Source organism: Battus philenor, unplaced genomic scaffold, assembly GCF_028537555.1.
Source record: "Battus philenor isolate CCGP_79_NKW_IND1 unplaced genomic scaffold, ilBatPhil1.0.hap1 SCAF_8, whole genome shotgun sequence".
NCBI classification, from domain to species: Eukaryota; Metazoa; Arthropoda; class Insecta; order Lepidoptera; family Papilionidae; genus Battus; species Battus philenor.
Window position 1 is genome coordinate 8,602,684 of NW_027181748.1, and position 20,853 is coordinate 8,623,536.

The following is a 20,853-nucleotide window of genomic DNA, read 5'->3' on the forward strand; positions in this document are numbered from 1 at the left end:
ATCTGATTTAGTTTCTTGGCAGTCCATTTGTATTTGGGTTATTAAATACTTCTCTGACCACATTCTCCAGACATCGATAACCATCTTCTGCGTATGCTGTCATCTCTACAGGCTGGTAATATATGCTTTAGAATATTCTCCATCAAGAAAGATTTTCACCGATTCTTGTACAACAGATTCTATTTGGACGGACTATATAGAGACCATCCTTATCTCTCTCAATGGTTTTCTCATAAAGCTCTTCACACTTTCTGTTTTATACAGTCAATCTTTTCTTAATTCTTTCTGGTTCCCTATCTACTAAAATTTGTTTAACAGTAGATCCTCTTTTACTTGTAAATATAGATTTATTACTCTGGGGTTGATGAATACGTCTACAGATGGTAGACTGCTCTTCAAGGTCTCGGAAGACAAAAACACAATTTTTGGGATATATAATTGTTTAATTTTGTGGAGCACATATTACACGCATAAAGAGTAGTTTTTAAAGAGAGTTGGTAAATTAGTAAAGTTTAAGGAGGGTTATTGACTAGCGCCATCTAGTACGTTATTTGAAAAGTATGATAAAATAATTCTGTGTTTACCATACACCCGCTATATTGAAAGTTGTTTAAATTTTAATTTTACATTTTAAAAGACAAAAGGTACTACTTGTATGAAAGTAAGAGATTCCTACTTAAATTAAACATTTTTAAAGTTGTTAAGAGTGCATAGGTAAGTATTAAATACGCAAAGGGCATTCTTTTTGGAATAATTAAATTAAAAACTTAAATATGAGCACAGCAAGTAATTAAATCTACAAAGAATACACTTTTACTAAACCTCTTTAGAAAATAATTTATGATAAAAATAAGCTATTTTGTTTCTCTTCGTATAAAAAAATAATAATTGCACAACATAAAGAAATATGATTAGAATAAAGAAAGTTCTAGAAGTATTACAAATTAGTATAGAAAAAAAATTTCATCAGATTTTGCTCTTACAGCACTATGGTTCGCACTGACCTCCAGGAAGAAAACTGACCGCCAGCATCCTAGCTGATCCCGCTGCGTACAGCACTTTATCTGACTAGACGAAGGGGTCGTCCTCTCTACTCACCTCTGTACGGCAAATCACCTTATAGACCCCGTCCCACAAGGTGGTCGATATTAATAAGCACACATATAAGTTCAATTTCATTTAAAAATATCTAGAGTATTCAAATATTTTTCTGTAGAGTATCTACTTATAATAATAGGCGATTCAAATGTGCACATAAACGCTTTCTTGAATAAAGATGTTTTTAACGTTAAATATGAATCAAATTCAAAATATTATAGGCACGATCATTTAGGCGTCTTAAAGCTTTGTACTTCATAGATATTTTGACCGGACTTTAAATATGCCTTCGCACTGATAGGTGCTGTGAAATTATATTGAAATTCAATGGAATTGCGTAAGGCTGCTGGCTGTGGATTTGTAGGCTTGTTGTAAGATTTAGCTCTTGCAATAGGCTTGTAACTTCGAACTTAATTTTCTTAATTAATTCCCATAAAAAAAACTCCGTTCATAAATAAACATGTAGTTTGTTATAATCTGCTATTTCTTTTGATTTATTAAAATGGATATAAAAGTCTAGGCGGTGGTACTTTTGATTTTACAACAATCTTATTTAGTTCTATCCAAAAATTATAATTCACGACGGCAATCTGTTTCTTCGGATGGCGCTAGTAGTAGTTTAGCGACACAGGGAATAGCATATAAAGGCACCGTTTAGTTGTGTCGGAATCAATTAACTAACAAAAGTCAACAAAAACACGATACATAAAATTTATAAAAACTAGATGTCATCATAAATTTCATTTACCTATTGAAGGGTGTGGTCGGAAATGAAATAAATATGTTATTTACACACTTTATTGAATTAACTTAATGAAAACAAACGTTAATAATTATTTAGAAACTAACCTCATGACAGTATACTGTAACCGTAAGTACAACATTTATATTTATTAACATTAATCAATTCAATTCACAAAACGATTAGATATGTCGACAAATACAGTGATATTTTTAAAGATATGACAAGTTTAGATAATAACTAGAGATGAGTTTGAAATTAAAACCTCTACATACACATATTCTTCACCTATGTACCACCGGTTTCATTAAAAAAAAAATGAACCCATGAATACACCTACAATATAATACAGGTCCCATCTTTAATCCAGTACAATTCAGTTACAAAGCTTTGACCTTTTTTATTTACTTTAGAATTACCACAAATGTAATTAAGGTTGAACTCTTTTGTTTTAAAATATTTGAATACAATATGTTTACAAAGGATTTTCATGACAGGACTGTGTTAAAAAGGGACGAAACTATAACTATATATTGCTCGAATTTGATATCAAAACTACACATACTACTGCACATTGTGAGTCCCTGAGTGACTTTATGAAATTGAGGTATGTTAATAATGATTTACAATATTGAACATTGTTGAAGAATGATTTGAAAATTAAATGCTTTCTTTTCGTAATCGAAGTAACGACCTCTTCAGATTATTGCCATTTCGACACTATTCTTAACTATACTCAGTCGATAAGTACCTTTTTACACTTATTACACAAAATCATAATGGCACCGCCTGCAGTAAATATATTACAAACAGCGAGTCATTTGGTAGGTACAAGTATGTTCGTATACTTCGCAGACCGTGCCATACTTCCGAAAACATTACGCGTGCAATGTACTGGTCATTTTTATTATACAAAGCAGTAGCTTTTGTGAATAATATATAGGACTTCATAAGCTTTTGGATCCATTTGAACTATTGATATCAACTTAGAAGGACACTATCTGTATTTTTACCCTGGTAATCTACTGCGTAGTTTCACATTTGAAATAGGTACTAAATAAAATATATCTAAAGGGAATAAAGCAAATATTTTATATATTGTATATGCATAACAAATTACACAACCCTTATTACCCAATCGTCTCAAACCTGTATGTGGATTTAGATTAGTGAAGAAGATAGCAAAATATTTTTAATTTAGCACTTTCGTATTTACTTATGTTAAATATTATTCCATTAAGAATTCGAAACGTTCGGGAGATTCGAAATACAATAATTGTGAAATTTTCAACGCATTTATGCCACATAATACAAAATAGGGATAATTTACTTTCTATTAAAAATGGTGCAATAAGAATTTAAAATTCAGGTGCCAACACGAAAATTCTAAAAAATTCACTATTACATTTAGTAAATATTTGCTAAAAATTGAATTCAATTACTCTTATTATACAGCGCAGTTTGACCCTGTCAATAAAGGCTAATGATTCATAACGTACAACAAAAACTATATGATTACCAAAGAATATCAAAAAAAGTTACATTATTGCTATCAACGTATAGGTAAAACTTTAAACAACAAAATTATGCTTATTAACTCCTTGTTTAACTTACATTAACGGACTACTCAAGAAAATAGAACATAACTGGAAGCGATACACGTTTGTCCTCCAAGGTCTACACATTGCGAGACATCACCGTGCGACATTCCAGAATTAATGAATCAATCACAACAAAGCTACGTTTGTAATAACAGACACGTGTTCACATACATTATACAATACAACTAGCTAAGTCTTCATTCGAAAATTTCGATCACAGCTACACTGAGATTTCAACTAGGGCACTATGCAAACGCAAAAATCAATTAAAATGTCTTCTAGCTAACGTAAACTTTTAAATAATTGAGCAAATCAAAATAACAGTAACAATGTTTAACAGCTACGCTAACACGATTATAATTATATTATAATATGATGTCACTAACTAATACCATATCGATAATACATCCAAATAATACACGAGACCAAATCATACTATTCACTAATCGTATTTAAATCGCATTGTACTAAACATCGTAATATGCATCAACATCAATACACCAAGTCTCTTTTAAAAGTTATTTCAATTACAACTGACAACGTTCCGCCTTTATAAATGAGCTTCTTTCCTTCTGTGTACAACATTCCTCTTTCTCCGCGACAAACCTGCACCGGCGCATCAGTTCCGCGAATACGAGCTAATAAAGCGTGTGCTATGACTACCTGCATCTGACCGATCCCACGTTAAGCTCTAACTGACGTAGCATCCTGCACTAAAGTGCGATCCACGACAATCACAGCTAGAAACTTCCTAGTATTTTACACACAACTCCGTCGCCATAGTACCTCTAACGTTTAAATTCTATTTTACCTGTGTGATATTTAAATGTACAAAGCTCTATACATTGTCTTATAAGCAAATTTATATATAAATAATTGATTTTATCATTTTTATTGCTAAAATAAAATAAAATATTTTCGAAGAGAGTTAAAAACAACAAAAATTTATAACACACCGTAAATGGCGATATAAATGTATATTTTTGAATAAAAAAAGATTAAAGATCTACCGATTGAAATAAAATTTTGACTAGACACGACAAGGTTGCCTTTATAATTTTAAATGAATTTGACTAGTACGAATAGAGATGTCACCAATAAAGTTCACATTTAAATACAAACCCGAGGAGAGCTATCAGACACAACTTTGGCACGTACAATCATTTATTTTACAATTAATAATGAAATTCAGAAGGGGAAGACTTCAGGGAAAGTTTGTTTTGGGATATGTTTTAAGAATATTTAGCTTATCTGTGTTAACTTATACCTAGAGTGCAAAATTAATAAAATATAGTGGATTAGATTATAATTACTTTTAGTAATTGCATTATTATATTTGAATATTTTTGAATAATAAACGACAACGGGGCTTGTAAAAACCCCTTTCCGCGGAGTATACTTATTATTGGCACAAACGTGTATTTCGTCTTGGCACTAACTTGTAATTTGTAAGAGTTCATTGAAAAGCATATACATTACACTGGTCCTATCCTTACCTCTACCTTAAACTAAGCCATTTTTATTTTGATTTTCTCTTTTTTTCTTTTGAAATATGACGCTTATCGGGCAACCTGTACCCCTTCACCTAACACTAATATACCATTAATATTTTGGAGAGGGTAATAAAATAATTTAAACGAAACACTCTACATTAAATTACTAAGTATTCTCAGAATAATTTAGCATAAATCCACAACATCATTAATGTTTAAACAAACTTTAACAATCTTTGGCTTGATCCCTAGACCAATATACATTCGAATTAAAAATTTCCAGTAGCCAATTTATACAAGTTGTATATTATTTTAGAGATCTTTGAATGAAAATAAATTAGAAAGCTATCACAATTAGCAACTCTATCTTTTAAAAACTAACGTCTTTTTAATGATTGTAGACGACTCTCTCGATATCTTTCCTCTCCTTTATGTAAGTTTATTAAAGGATTTGATCCCATCGGTTTCGTATTGCCGCGTCTTCATGACGCAACTCTTAGATTTCCTATGCACTAAATTCTTCTGGCTTCTCTTCCGACACAGGACTTGTCTACGGGCTAATTGTGTTCAATGTTAATTCGCCAGGACATGTTTCGTCATAAGCCCTCGCCATTGGCCGTTAGTGCATAAGAGCGCTACTGTAATACCTAATTGTTCAGGTAATTACCTTAGTTATTTACAAATATTGTCTTTAACCCTCTCACTCTGTTCGCTAATCTAATTCTAGGCTACGTCAGCGGGTTCGAGCTCGATAGTAACGCAGCAACGCGTGCAAACCGACGTCCCACATAAATAATTTGAACAATTTGTGACCTGCAGCGATCGTTACAATAAAAAATAAATCCAAAAAATAATTGAATTACTTGACCGCTTAACTTCATAGTAAATTCGATCAGCTTAGCTAACACCCAATGTCGAAAATTTTAATCCCTGAACAGTGAACGAAGTCAGAAGGAGAAAGAAAAAGAATCCATTTAGTTAAGTGCTTTGCATGGTTCGCAGAATTCACTGTTCACGGATCGATCAAAATATTTTAAAACGTCAGTCACTTTGAATCATCGTTTCTTTTCTCATTTGCACAATCCTGACCCTTTCGTGTAACCGTACAATACAATACATTACTACCGTCGAGCTCGCGACCGACCACTCCATTTAATTAAATAGTGGAGAATAAATATAAGAATATCTAAAATACTTATAAACTCGTAACAAATGTAAACATACGTGTTCAGCTACGTGCCAATTGCTTTATTTATTGTTGACTTGGTTGGTCTCGACTTCATTTGAAAAAAAATATCGGAGCCAGATTCCCGTACTGCGGCTGGTATACGTAACCGAGGTCTTCGTGGTGCTTGAACACAACGTTGGAATTCTGGCCGCGAAGCTCCATTCAATGAATCGGTGCTTTCACGATGTGGTTGGGAGCGATGTAGTGGTAGCCGGGCAGGGGCAAGCCGGCGGTCTCCATTGTGATCCTGAAATATTCATGGACATACTAAGAACTAAACTTCATAAACAATCGACTGTTTGTACAAAATATACGATCGTTACCGGATGGAGTTGGAGGCGCAAGGAATTGAATGCAGAGACTTAGTCAGTCCAGACAAAAGTATTGAGTTGCAAACTGTCCAACATATCGTGGATAATCTAGGAATTAAAGTAAAAGTTAAAGGAGACCTCTTACCGGGACATTGGATGATCCGGTTGGCTGTGGGATGTAGGTACTCGTGGACCAGTCAGCGTGTCAGGTATCACGGGAATGTTTTGGTCTACAGGAAAATGGCGTGGGTTCTTGGAGACTTAGCATTAAATAATTGTTTACCTGTTCTTAACACATACAAAGCATTATACAACGGACGCAGTACACAAATAAAAAACAGACCTTCCGTTATTATTTTATTAAGTATTTACTTAAAACAATACTTTCACTTAATGATACTAGCGAGTAATACGATTCCTGAAAAGATATGAAAATGATCATTATCTTAAAATTAACATGATTTTATTACAAATAAAATTATATTGGCAGCCGAATAATGTGTTTCCCAAATAGGACTACATCTAAAGTTACATTTGAATTGGACCTCGATTTTCAAGTTCACACTAATTAATAAGATATTGTAAAGGCCTACGCCGTGTGAAGTTTTAACGCCCTGTGTAATGTTTTGTCAGACTCACTGACAAAACATTTCCTTGGCAATTTTTACATGTAATTACGTTACGTGGCAAAACAGGAGTTGCCGATAAGATCTGCTTCCTTTTGCCATCACTAAGGGTCTAATCGCTTAGCTATTTCTAATTAATAATATTTCTTATCTTACTAAGATATAAATATAAAACATCCCAATCTACTATTTCAAATTGATCAAACATTTAAGAGTAAGTCAATACACAAACGGAAGGGAAGTGCATTACGTGGTGCAAAATGAAATATATTCAATCGTTCTTGATTAAGGAAACAGTCGATTTAAATTTTGACCAAATACACGTGTTAAATGAAATTTTCGTCTTATATTCCATATAAATAAATATAAATAGTAACACTAATAATATTAATCTACGGATACAAATGCTTTAATATCATCTCTCATTAAAAATACACAGAGCTGATATTCAGTAGTCAGTAGTCATCAAACCATACTCTGTTACTTTCCAGTGTACACATTTACAGTGTTTTATTTAATTACTACACCTTTTGTATTTATAGGCAGTTTAAAAAAAAGAATTTTGAATTAGAAAAAAAGTTGTATGTAAAAAATGTAAAATTGTTTCTAATTTTTTTAAATAAATAAAAACACAGTGATAAAGAAGGCGATAAAAGTTTTTTCTTTCGCCTCAGATCTGCTATAGCCAGATTGTAACCTTTTTGATTTGTTGAGTTAAACTGCACCACATTTGGACAAGTTGCGTTAGGTCTTTTAGAAAAATAGCGAGGCGATATTTACCGTAGAAGTTGCCCCTACCTATTTTAGAATAAATTTTACGATAAAAACTTATCGAATATGCTCTTAATAATTGCGAGAATGCACGGCTTACATTGTTATATGATCTGATAACAGAGCAAACGTAAAAAAACATTATGATAAAGTACTGTTCCACTTTATTGAACTCGAGACTTTTAGTAAAGCAAACAAATATTACAATCTTTTCACATCCGCCTTACTCTTTGTGTTTTGTAAACCGCGTTCTGGTTAAAGAGCGTGGTAACCTTTTCTTTATGTGCTTTTAGAAAATTTTCTACCAATGCTTTCAGCACTAATTCTGAATCAAGGATTGATTCAAATTCATGATGGCTTATATTATATATAAAAATTATATTGTTATTTCTAGCCATGGTCACATTGTCTTCTAAAATAATTAAAAAAATAGTTTAAAAAAATTGATTTTTCTTTGCTCATTGTCCGATTTATTTTTATATCATTTCGTGTCTTTGCACCTTGTGTATTTCTACAGTATCACATTCGTATACTCACTAAGAATATTAATCTTATCTTTCGAATACCAAGTATAGTTTGATGCCTACACCATACACCCTGTTTTTCAATTTCAGTAGACTTATTACTTAATCAACGCAAAGCCATCTGCATTCAATCACTACCTTTTAAGCATCTATGTATTTACTACTATTGTCACGATCCCTAGTTAGTAATGTCCTTCGTAATTTTAAAAATTAAATACAAGAACATATACAGAAAATTTAATTTTGTCCAAAAATATTGATTTAATACATAACAAAGACTATGATATTTTGAATTTTAAAGGGTTATGTGCTCTTTGTAATAATAAATGGAAGAAAGGTGTATCGAGAACATACTAATTTTAAACTGTTTTATTAACTATAATATATATTAAGTAATAGAAAAATCGATAAAAATTTAACCACATGAAAGGTAATTTTATGCAAGAAACATTATCTTTTAAATGCGGAGTACGCCGCATCTATTCCTGACTGACGTCAATTTGCTTCTTCTTACAAAAAATAACGTACATCTTTGAAAATGTATAGAACGTACATTGTATACGCGTGTACTATTTGAATTAAATTCTTTAGATATTACTCCGTCGCTATAAAAAAGACAGGCATATTTTATGACATCAATATTTGACATTTATAACACAAACCTTAAACATGTTCGTAAAATGTGAACTGTAAAACTTACTTCAATTAAACCAGGACGAGGGTTTGTTCGAACTATATTCTTTTACAGAGTTAGTGTAGCATTCCACATTTATTTAATACATTCGATCATGATGCTGGTGTCCATGGATCTAAAAAAATCGCTTGTATAGCAATTAATACCTTTATAATACAATATACCTGTATTTTCTATAGATAATATGATGAATCGAAATGTCGAATTAAAGGACTTCTGCGAAATAGTTATTTTAAGATTCTGATGTAAGTTACAATAATGGCTTTTATTTATTGACTTCAAAAAAAAACACTTATTACCGCAACATTTAAATCGGCATTAATTACTAATGTATCAGATATTTCAATATACTAACGGAGGATTTAACCAATAGAATTTACAAAGAATATAATTGTTAAATAAATTGACGAAAATATTACATCGATAATTATTATCGATTTAGCATGCAGCGGTAATAGGTGCTTATAAGAATATAAGATATCAAACGGTTGTTCAATTCGAATTTGTGTAAGTTTCTTCTACATAAAGTAAAATGTTTTGTAATGGTATATTTTTGTGAATACTTCTGTGTTTGACAGAATAGATTTATAAAATATGCTATCGGTTTGTCAAATTACGTTCAGCGGTGTAATTTGACAAATCGATTCGATTGCATATCGTATATTTCCTTTTATGTAATGAAATAGTGGTATAACAGATCGTAAATTACCTGAAAACTAAATATAAAGATGTGATAACAACGCTGCTTTGGGCATACAGGACGATTTAGCTATTTAACATTTTGTTGATCGTTTTACGTTTGTAATTATTACCAAAATAGTTTGTGTCGCCTATCTTATGTACAAAAATATTAAGTTAAATATTAAACGAAATACTAAAAGAAACGAATTTTTAATAGCCAATCAAGTATTAAGTCATGATTCGCATCCTTCATTCATATATTTTTATATGATACGTAAATAGTAGAAAACATTAAACTGAATTATATATTTCTACATGTTTCTCAACCTGTATGCACCATCAACATATAGATACAGTCTTAAAACCCTAGAAATGTTAAATGTTGTCAGTAGATGACCCCAATTAACAAAAGATCGTTACGAAAGAAACCAAGAAAATAAGGGTTTAAATTATTATCTTATAAACAAGAACCATTGCGGGGATTTTAATTATGATAGAGACAAATGATTTTAACTTAAATAATATTTCTTACAAAACTAAATGTACGACGTAAATAAAGAGATTCGACGCGCTTTTTAAGGCGGTCGATTATTCTTTGGATGACTTCAGTTCGGAACAAATCATATTAATTCGGCTAAGATACTTAATAGGGGTTGTATTTATTTCGTTCTTTCGATGTCTTTGTGGGTGTCTCGTCGTCTTGGCGCCGCTGGTTGAAGGATTTGTGGTTGCGATGTACGCCGGTGGTCTGTACAGGCTGTGTGTTGTTTCCACTGAGAAGGTCTGTGAGACCTCCAAGGGCGGTGAGGGAATTAAGGGCTCCAAGGGCCCCGGTCTTGGTGAGGAGTTGCGCGAGAGGGATAGCGGAGGCCAGGGGGTTGTTCGAAGAACTCGACGAGCCCCCCGAAGTACTACCCTCGAGATTCGCCTTCTGGAGCTCCACACTGTGGGAGCGGGACAGGATTGTTGTAAAGGGCCAGGCGACAAAGCGGGCCGCGTCGATCTTCAAGTCACATTTAATAATTGCGTATTTGTCACTGATCAGAACATTCTGTGATAACTTTTGTTACACCTTGAAAAATATATAAAAAATAACGTAAAAACAATGGCTTTAAAATGTTTCTTTATGATGTTTGTAATCTTACGTTATATAAATCAAGATCTAAATGTCTACTGGCTTTTTAGAGATTATTTAACGGTAAATAATATTTAATGTAAGTCATCACAGATTCGATTTTACGTGCTTCTTACGACGCGGCCCAAAAGGTTAAGATAAATTAAAGGAAGATCGTAGGATGCCGAATATAAATCGATCAGGGGCTAAAGGCGAAACTTTTATGGATATGTATGGATGCAATTTTTACTTTGGACTTTCGGATGAAAAGCTAAGTTAGATAAGACCTTACAAGAGCCACTTACCTCATGTTGATGAGATACTGAGCGAGAGCCACGGAGTCAGGATTGCCGGATATGGTTATGGTGCGGTCGGTGCTACCGCCTTCGCGCTCTTCACAATTCGATATCCGGATCATTGCCCCTGAGATTTGGCGGATTTCAGCAATTTTGGTGCCGCCCTGCAGAAAATAATATTAATGAAAAATAGCATCGTTAAAAGAAATAAAATTAAAAGATAAATAAAACAATATATCATTTTTTTACGAAACGAACTACATCATATAATACACTATCCCTATGTTTAGTTTTTCTGCTTTCAAGTCTACTTTCGTTATTTTTAGTTGAATTCAAAATGACGTGTACTTCACAATTGGCGATTTGATATTCATAAATATGTCAGCTGTGTGGAACCTAGGAATAAATAAACATGAGAAAATTATTATAAATTATAACACAAATGCGGTCATGGTACATATGGAACACAAACATGGTCTACCTCACCGTAGCTTGTTTAAGTCAGTAACGTAACAAGCCATGACCGGGTTATACTCGGAATTTCTCTACGAGGTCGAATAAGGATGAGGAAATCCGTAGACGAACAAAAATAGTCGTAATAGTCCAGCAGTTTGGTAAACTAAAGTGGCAGACCACATGGCGCGCAGAACGAATGGTCACTAGTATCTTTAGAATTTTGAGAGGAGACCATGGACCTTGTAAAGATCGCTGGAATACATTGGATGCGGCTACTTCCAATTTATGGGACCACTGGTGGGAGCTTTACTGCTGGACTTGGGCAGTGGATCCTAGGTCTGAGATGATTTCTAAATAACAGATGATACAAAGTATTCTGATAAGGAATATACATAGCGACGTTTATCACTGTTCGTATCTAATATGTAATATCACACCTTGCCAATAATGCATCCAATGAGTTCATTGGGAACTGTCATCTCGTGCGACTGCTGATTAGTTGCGGGTTGATTGCGGCCTTGGTTGGAAGTGCGCAACTGTGATCCGGCTAGAGCGGCCAATGCTGGAATAATGGAGGAACTTTACAATATTGCAACAATTGAGAGTTAATATAAAACGTATAAATAACTATATACACATTAGCCTAGTATTACCAACGTTCCTTCACTACCGAAACCGCTATAATTAACGCGCCTTAAAACGCGGCGTGGTGGGGAATCGGTTTAACCGTTACGTCAGACCGCTGTCAAAGCTCGCGGCGGCACCGCTTATGTTCTTTTTTTCGACCCCACCTTGGCACGCGGTTTCGATAGCTCTATTACCAAATTGTCAATACAGTAAATCATCTTTACCCGCTATTCTAGCCTAGTACACAGCTAGGATAAACACATGAACTCGTTTCTATTTAGCAATTTCGTTCGGAAGTATGCTTTCAGCTAATTATTTTGAATTTGAATCTTGATTAGACAGGCGGGCAGTGATTATTCACAGTAACGTTAAGAATTAATATTGAATTAAAAACCGTTGTTGCCGAAAAATATGTTATGTGCATTAGAAACATTAAAAAATTGTACAGATTTCATTCAACATCTCAAAGTTGCACTTTTTACATAGAAGATAACAGTTAATCAACATAATCTTTGTAGGTCAAATTTATTATAAAATTGTTCCCACCTGCTGGATTTAAACCTCCTGTGCTAGCTGGTGTGAGGCCTCCAAGGCCCAGTGCAGCAAGTCCAGCCAAGGGTGATTTAGCCAGTCCTCCAATCTATAAAAATATTCCAATTGCGTATTAGAGCAATGGACCCCATTTATATAAAATTTGCAAACGTCATTAAGTACTGAAAAATAACATTAATTAAAAATTACTTAAACAACATGTAAATGGTTACATATGCAATCATAATGAATATTGTAATTTATATATGCCAAATTGTTTTTACAATACTCAACGACGTAATTAACGTTTAAACAGTTTTTTAAACAACTGCGGTTTCAGATTGCTTCGTGAACAATCTGAAAGACATGTTGCTAAAATTTTTAAAAACATTAACAACGTTATTAGCTCCAGCTGCTTGTTTTCGTCTTCACTGACATTGCCGGGATGGGATCGCTGGGTAGGGTAACCTGGGTAGAAATTAGATTATAAAATAATCAATAGCTCTAAAAAAATTCGCAATTCATAAAAGTATGATTAATTCAGATGTTGGTCCACTTCAGCCATAAGCTAATATTTCGAATCAATACTTTTTTGAATATCTGAGTTAAGCATACTCGGAAAAAGGTTTTTTTTAACGCAAATTTGAACGTTGGGAAAAGAAGGTAGTTGCGAATTTTCTCAGCTGTTCTAAAACCGTAATACAACCACATTGTGAGTTTTGAATGATGCTGCCCAAATCCAATCCGCACCGTTAGGAAATGGCAAAATTTACTGTACCGTTTTCGAACAAAAATAATCATCGTATCACGGTCACGACATGCGTCTCCATTGTTAATTGGTTCATTAATTTGTTGATAAACAAATAGATTTATGGGAAAAGGCAAGGTAAAGACAAAATAAGGAAAGGTGCACATATGGGAATGTTTGACTTTCGCTTCATTTTTATTACAGTGAATTTTATAAACGTAAAAGCTTTCGATATCTCGGCGATGCCAGAAAACAAACAGATAAAGCTCGATGTGTTCTTGTCTACATGTTTTGACTATAATACATGACATTGTGTTGAAATTAATAAGGGCCTCTATCTACATATAAATATGGTATCAATTAGGGGTTTCGTTGAGGAATAAAGTGCATAGATGACAGGGATTTATATACATGTTCTGTAAGCAAAGGGGTATAAACAGCGCAAAGTAAATAAAAATAACCACTACATTCCATATCAGCTAGGACTCTAACAGCTAAATGTTTTTGATAATTGCTACTTAGGGATTCGACACCACACATCCAAACCAGTTTTAAGGGAGCCGGGGCAGCACCAATCACATAATTATACTCAGTACCAAGGAACCTCATAGAGAAATTGACATTAAATTACATGTACTTTGACAATACGAGAAGTAGGGACACAATTTTTCTAAACCTAATTTAATAAATCAGCAACATGTAATATTTTAGTTTAGACTTGAAATATTACTGAAACATTGGGATGTTCTTGTTTTTATCAAATTCTCTTCTGAAATAAAAACTGTTTTCTTTCACAAGAATAAAAATAAACAGTTCGGTAAGTAAAGAGATTTAGTAAGAAATTTAAATTTTATTTCTGGCAACTTTTACATCACATCAAATATTATAGACTAAAATTTAATGCAAATTGGTCAAAATATTTTTAAAGTTACATACGGGTTGGCATAGACTATAGGAAATGTTTACTTTGAAGTTGGAAAAACATGAAATTGTGAAGAAAAACAATCAAAATTTTCAATTCGAACATGTTGAAGGGCTATCACTATGTATGTCCAGTATAATACTTTAACAAATCTATATAATACTATCGCTATCATAATCTTTTATATCTCAAATAATTCTTTTATATCTCAAAATTGTCATTAATAATAAATTTAGAGATTTCTTTATTAAGCGAAACTACGCAAATATTAAAAAAAATACACACTTGAAATGTCAATTATTTTAATATTGTGAGTATTAAGGTACCACTGGCTCGAAATGCTGGTCTGCTGAGAAGAGCCGGCCAAAAACACAGCAATTGCTATTTTTAAATGAAACAACAAAATATGATGTATACATTATAATATCAGACAAGTACTTGAGTCAACAAAGTTCCATATTTCGATTAGCTAAAAATTCTTGAATGCTTTAATAAGATTTATTTAATAATGTACTTGTAATTAAAGATTTAAAACTAAGAAAAAGGTCTAAGATTTGTTGCGGAACTTTATTTTATATGAATATCAGGCCCATGAAGGATTTTTTAAGTTTTTTAAAATGAAGCATTACCAATAAGCATTTAGGTAAGATTTATGGACAATAACCCTTCAACAAACTAAATGTTTCTGGTCAAATGAAACCGGGGATTGGGACAAACATCTCCATGAGGTAACCGGTTGAGCATTTGGACTCACAAGGTGGTGTTCGTGGAGCGGCGGTGGTAGCAGATGGTGGGGCGGCAGTGCGCCCACGAGGGGCGGCTTCACCTCGAGCAGAGGAAACATCGGTGCGCACACCGCCTGTACACCACGCCCCGTACATTACAACATGTATAATATTATTTGTCTCTATTTGCTAATACTGATATATCTACAAACAGTTGGTTTTATCAAAACCTATAACATCGTACTAACTCATTTTATTCACACTTTTGTATAAAAACCATGTTTGATATTGATTTGACCTAACTCCTTGATTTAAGATAGTCATAATTATTTACATTATATGGCAAATGGTTAATTCACATTAAAATTAAAATGATTCGTGTATGTCTCATGAAATAATAGTCTAGTTGCCTTACCTACTAAGGTAAGGCAACTAGTATATTTTTTTAAGTATATGTATAAATAAAGATAAATAATTATTTAAAATTATCTTGAGTTCTTACTAATCCCTTTATTCAAAAGTTGGTTGTTATATATATATATAAATATATATATATATATATATTAATTATAGTTATTTCACATTACAATTGAAATGAACCATTGTTGTCCACAGATTGCTCGTTTCCACTAATTAATCAAATAATTCTTAATTCTTGCAGTCTTCCGAAATTAAAAACTTCATATTTAATAAACATAAGTTTTCGAGCAGGTCAAAATAAATATTAATCCGCATGTAGCATTAATTGACAATTTTCAATATAAATTTTGAAAAATTATTTATTTTTAAGGTATAACATTTTAGTATAATACACCTATCCCCCGATTTACACGGTAGATACGTTCCCGAGAAAAACGTGTAAATCGAAAATAATAATTTTCAAGTCAAAACCGTGTAAATCGAAAAGCTTGCAGAAAATGCATAATTTTGCCATTTAACAGTTGTGATTTTTTTCAATATTTTTAGGCGTTCACCGAAATAAAAATAAAATGCATAGACATGTTAAAATATTTAATATATTCTGGAAACACTTTTTTTTATTTAATTACAATACATTAAACAGAAGAACAAAAAATGAAAGCAAAGGTGTTTTATTATCCTTTATCACTGTCAGAAATTACTCTCATTCTTTTTTTCGGAATCGAAGGTTCGGATTCACTTTCATCACTCGAAGTTATTTGTGACGATTCGATGTTTGAAGCAGAAATATTTACATTATGAGAGATGGTAATAAAATCGGTTCTTAACAATTGGCTCGAATTTTTTGTAAGATCTTTGTAAACTTCTTCATATTAAACCAAGTAGCGATTTATGTCACGTTGGAATCGTAAAGCCCTTTCAATGTTTGTGTCATTTTGTATAAAATGATTACCCAGCTTTGTACCCAATGCGAGTCTTTCGCGGATGACTTTAGCAGTGAATGTCACTGGTACTAATTCTTTTTCATCAGATTTGTCAGACTCACTTTCGCAAACTAAGTTAACTAAATCATCCTCACTTAGTTCTTTATCAGCAATTAACTCAGCGATATAACCATCAGTAAAATCATCAAAGCCTTCTTCGCCCAATGTATGCGCCATGTGTGCTATCTGCAAATATTCATCATTTACTGTTGAAATGGAATGTTTATTTTTGACTACGTTTTGCCACAATTTTTTCCAACAGTTATTGAGCGTTGTTTGCTTAATCGCAGTGTATGATAAGGCGATATGCTTCACTCAGTCTAATATCGTAAAATTTCTCCAAACAGTCATATCTGTTTTTCATTTAAGGATTCATTTTTCTCTATTTGTTCCAAAATATATATAAAGGCTCGGTGTATGTACAAAGCTTTAAAAGTAGAAATTATGTCTATTTTGGTGCAATGGTTGTAATAATGAAGTTGTATTTTTTGGTAAAAATTTTACTTCAATGTTCTCATATTCTAAATCTTGTGGGTGTCATTTAACAAAAGAACTTTTAAAGGCAATCCCTATGAACTTAAATATTTTTTGGCATCTGGGATAAAACATTCATGAAACCATTCAGTAAACATTGCAGCAGTAACCCACGTTTTCTTATTAGCTCTCCAATAAACGGGAAGATTATTGATGTTTACTCCTTTAAAGGCACAGGGCATTTTTGATTTGTTAATCACTAACGGTTTCATAATATAATCTCCTGAAGCATAGCTACGTAAAAGAATTGTTATGCGACCTTTTGCTGCTTTATGACCACTAGCCAATTTATAAAACTTTGAGACATAAGTCCTTTTAGGCATTTTTTTCCAGAATAATAGACTAATCAGCATTGAAAACCTGATCAGGAGTGTATGAATTGTCGTTAATAATTTCTGCAAAATTTGCGGGATATTCTTGGGCTGCATCTACGTCGCCAGAAGCCAGTTCCTTTTAATTTTAAGCTGTGTAAAGAATGTCTTATTTTAAATCATTCAAACCAGCCATAACTTGGCCATGAATAATAACCATGGCCAAAAAATTTGGCTTCTTTTCAGTTGAAGAAGATGGTAATTGCTCTACAATTTTTGTGTAAATTCGTAATGCTTTATTTGTTACAGCGCCCGTTTCAATGGGTACTCTTTTTTGTGTTTGATCCTCTATCCAAAGCATTAACGCTTTCTCCATTTTTTTCATTGCGATATTTCTGGTGTATGATGTTGTGCCCATACTCGTCGTATTTTTCTAATTATGTTTTCATTTGTTCTAAAAGTTCGTTCATGCTATATGATTTTGCAACATCTACAACTGTATTTCCCTTTCGTAAGCGATCCAAAATTTTGATTTTAGTTTCTAAAACAGCTTTTCCTTTAAATATTTTCTTCATTATAAGCCTATAATTTTTTTAATATATGTTAATTTGGCTGCGATTAAAATAAAATTCAGAGGGTGCGGCAAATTTTAGAGGGAAGATTAAAAACTTTTATTTTTATTAAATATTTATTTCTTTGTTAAATTTTGAATACAACTTTATTGAAGCGTAAGAGAATTCTACCTAATGTTTATTGGTTAATTAAAGAAAATCAACAAATTATATATTATAATAATTGTTTTTGTTTTCATAAATTTACAAGTATTAAGCGCCAAATAAGAACAAAATTATACCTTTAATAAAAGAATCAATTGTTTTAATTCACCATAGCTAGACTGTTTAACAAAAGTTTAATAATTAATTTTTATTCAAATTAAAATGTTTTAATTTTTTTATTTTAATGGCAATTTCCCAAATAGATACCTATTTGGTAAATTGCCATCATTTCCCTCCAAAATTTCCTGCATTCATTTCCTCTGAATTTTACTTTAATCACAGCCGTTAATTTATTATAATCTTTATTATGCACTCACTTGTAATTTACGAATATGGGAAATTAAATCTTTCTGAAACTGTGAAACTTTCACTCAAATGTAATTTTCCGTACATAAAACTTTATTATAATGCGAAGAAATACAGACACGGTATGCGTGTGCAGCAAGTCAGCACATAAGCTCGGGATTCCCCGTGAAATGTGTACACAGCACACGTCTTGAATCACAGTAGCGTTTAGTAGAGTATGATAAAAAAAAACTTATTTGGAAAACCGTGTAAAAGCGAAAACCTAAAACAAGTACCGTGTAAATCGGTGGATAGGTGTATTAAAATAACGCGTTATAATTGTTTACGAAAACTAAGCTCGACATCTATACAATCCTCCATAATATACATATGTAAGGTTTCTTATGATAAAAGTCGTCCAGGTGTAACATTATATAACTTTTTCGCCCTCGGCTAATAATAATCGTTCACTTTAACGGATGAACAATTTACAGCATCAAGATGATCACTAAGTTACAAAAACAATTACAGAACATGACTATACAGAAATTTCATTGGTTTATTAGATAATCGTTAATATTGACAAAAAAAATATATGAACTAGTTGCTATTAGATACACATATGCAGTATGTACATAATAGGAAATTACAATTGCAAATACATTACGAAATGAACAGTTGCGAACACTGCTTTACAAGTTAGACATCTTTTTCTTAATTTACATAACTTTCCAATTGTTTATTCAATAGCAAATCATACTGTACAATAAATTAAAACTAAAACAAATGACATTTATTGGTTATAAAAACCTGTGAAATGTGTTCACTTTTTGTTCATTACGCCTATCTTAAAAAATTCCTACTTTTCAAGAGTTGGAGATAAAATAGATTTCAAGATGAATTATTTGAACTAAAGTATTTATCCCCACATATAACTATAACTTCAAATGTTTTCTGATTGTTGCTTAAGTCTCACTTTAATTGTCCAAAATTTCAACATCATAAGACTAATAATTTTATCATAAAATAATTATTATTCAAATGTTTATAATAGGTTCATGAATTATTATAAATTAGTATTGTGATAAAAAAAAAACTCACGTCTTGAGCTGGTACAGCATAATTCCCTTGAATAGTGTAAGCTTGTCCTCCAGCTAAAATAACAGGCCCTGCTACATTGGGTTTAGGTCTGTATGGAATTGTAGCACCTTTTGGTGGACTCTGAAATTAAGATATATACAGATATATTCATGCCCGTTAATTGCTTGCGCTTGGTGGTCTATGCTTTCCACTTCAGAACTTTATGGCCTTAGAAAACATTTGTTTAATTTATTATGTGACCTGCCTACTGCCACTTTAATTTTGGTTACTTTCGTCTATAAATTACTTAAATTAAGAAAAAATAGTAAAATTATAGGAAAGAACATTTTATAAAAATGTAAAAAATCACAATGCAAAATACATAAAGTATATTTAATCACAGTTACATAACTCGTTTAATGGTATCTACAGTTATATTTTTTATCGAAGTAACATTTTGCATGTATTATAAACATTTCAAATGATTATCAACTTTAAGTTAGTTGGTATTTATGAAATAGGGTAAGTAAATAAATTGGAAACAGAGTCAACAGATAACTGACCTCTAGCATAACACAGCAAATGTGATAAATGCACTGAGTTATAGCATCACAGGTGCCACTTATTGTCACGGCTCTCTCAGTGGAGTTAGGCAGCATTTCACTTGCTACCTGTAACATATTAAAAACATATTCATAAGCTTCGTTATAATACCTGGATTGATTGGGCAAAAAAAATCTGTTTTAATAGATATACTACAACATCAACTTATCTTAAATATTTTATTAATTAAGGGATAATTTTGTTTTACTGATTTTAAGGAATATTATTGAATTGATTTTAGTTCCATATTAGAAAATAAAAAATACTGGAGTTGCTATTAATTTGAAAGAAGTTTTCTTGTTAAAGTGGTAAATTTTAATTGATGTATTAAATATTAGAAAAAATACCTGTATATTAGCTCCAGTGACATCACGAATCTCTTTGATCTTTGAGCCACCTTTGCCAATAAGTGATCCGCACTGAGAGGCAGGAACAATGAGGCGCAATGTGATCGGCGCACGTGATCCACCGCCGCCACCTTCATTGAATTGAGAGCACCACTGTGAAACAACCAGTCCGGTAATCAAATTGATCCAATATACACAAGTGTAGTAGGCTCATACAAAAAAAAAGTATAAGTAAGATTTGAAAGACTTAAACAGAATATAATAAATATTAACTGTTTTATATATGAATGCATGGTAAAATAAAAATATAGATTTATATTTACATA

The 20,853-nt window shown here is 32.2% G+C and overlaps 1 protein-coding gene across 4 annotated transcripts in view; it reads right to left on the reverse strand.

Annotated features, from left to right (window-relative positions):
* Positions 1–1,952: 1,952 nt before the first annotated feature.
* mub (poly(rC)-binding protein mub) overlaps positions 1,953–20,853 on the reverse strand; it is a 167,377-nt gene continuing 148,476 nt past the window's right edge. For 3 of the 4 annotated variants that reach the window (XM_068775270.1, XM_068775269.1, XM_068775268.1), the window contains 8 exons: positions 20,528–20,680; positions 20,141–20,248; positions 19,599–19,718; positions 12,809–12,902; positions 12,073–12,197; positions 11,189–11,343; positions 6,619–10,713; positions 6,335–6,409 (listed from right to left, as the gene is read on the reverse strand). In XM_068775270.1, the coding sequence (XP_068631371.1) occupies positions 10,413–10,713; positions 11,189–11,343; positions 12,073–12,197; positions 12,809–12,902; positions 19,599–19,718; positions 20,141–20,248; positions 20,528–20,680 (1,056 nt within the window). In that variant the 3' untranslated portion in view covers positions 6,335–6,409; positions 6,619–10,412. Of the gene's footprint in view, positions 6,410–6,618; positions 10,714–11,188; positions 11,344–12,072; positions 12,198–12,808; positions 12,903–19,598; positions 19,719–20,140; positions 20,249–20,527; positions 20,681–20,853 lie in introns of all 4 variants that reach the window. The other variant, XM_068775272.1, reaches the window with a different exon arrangement.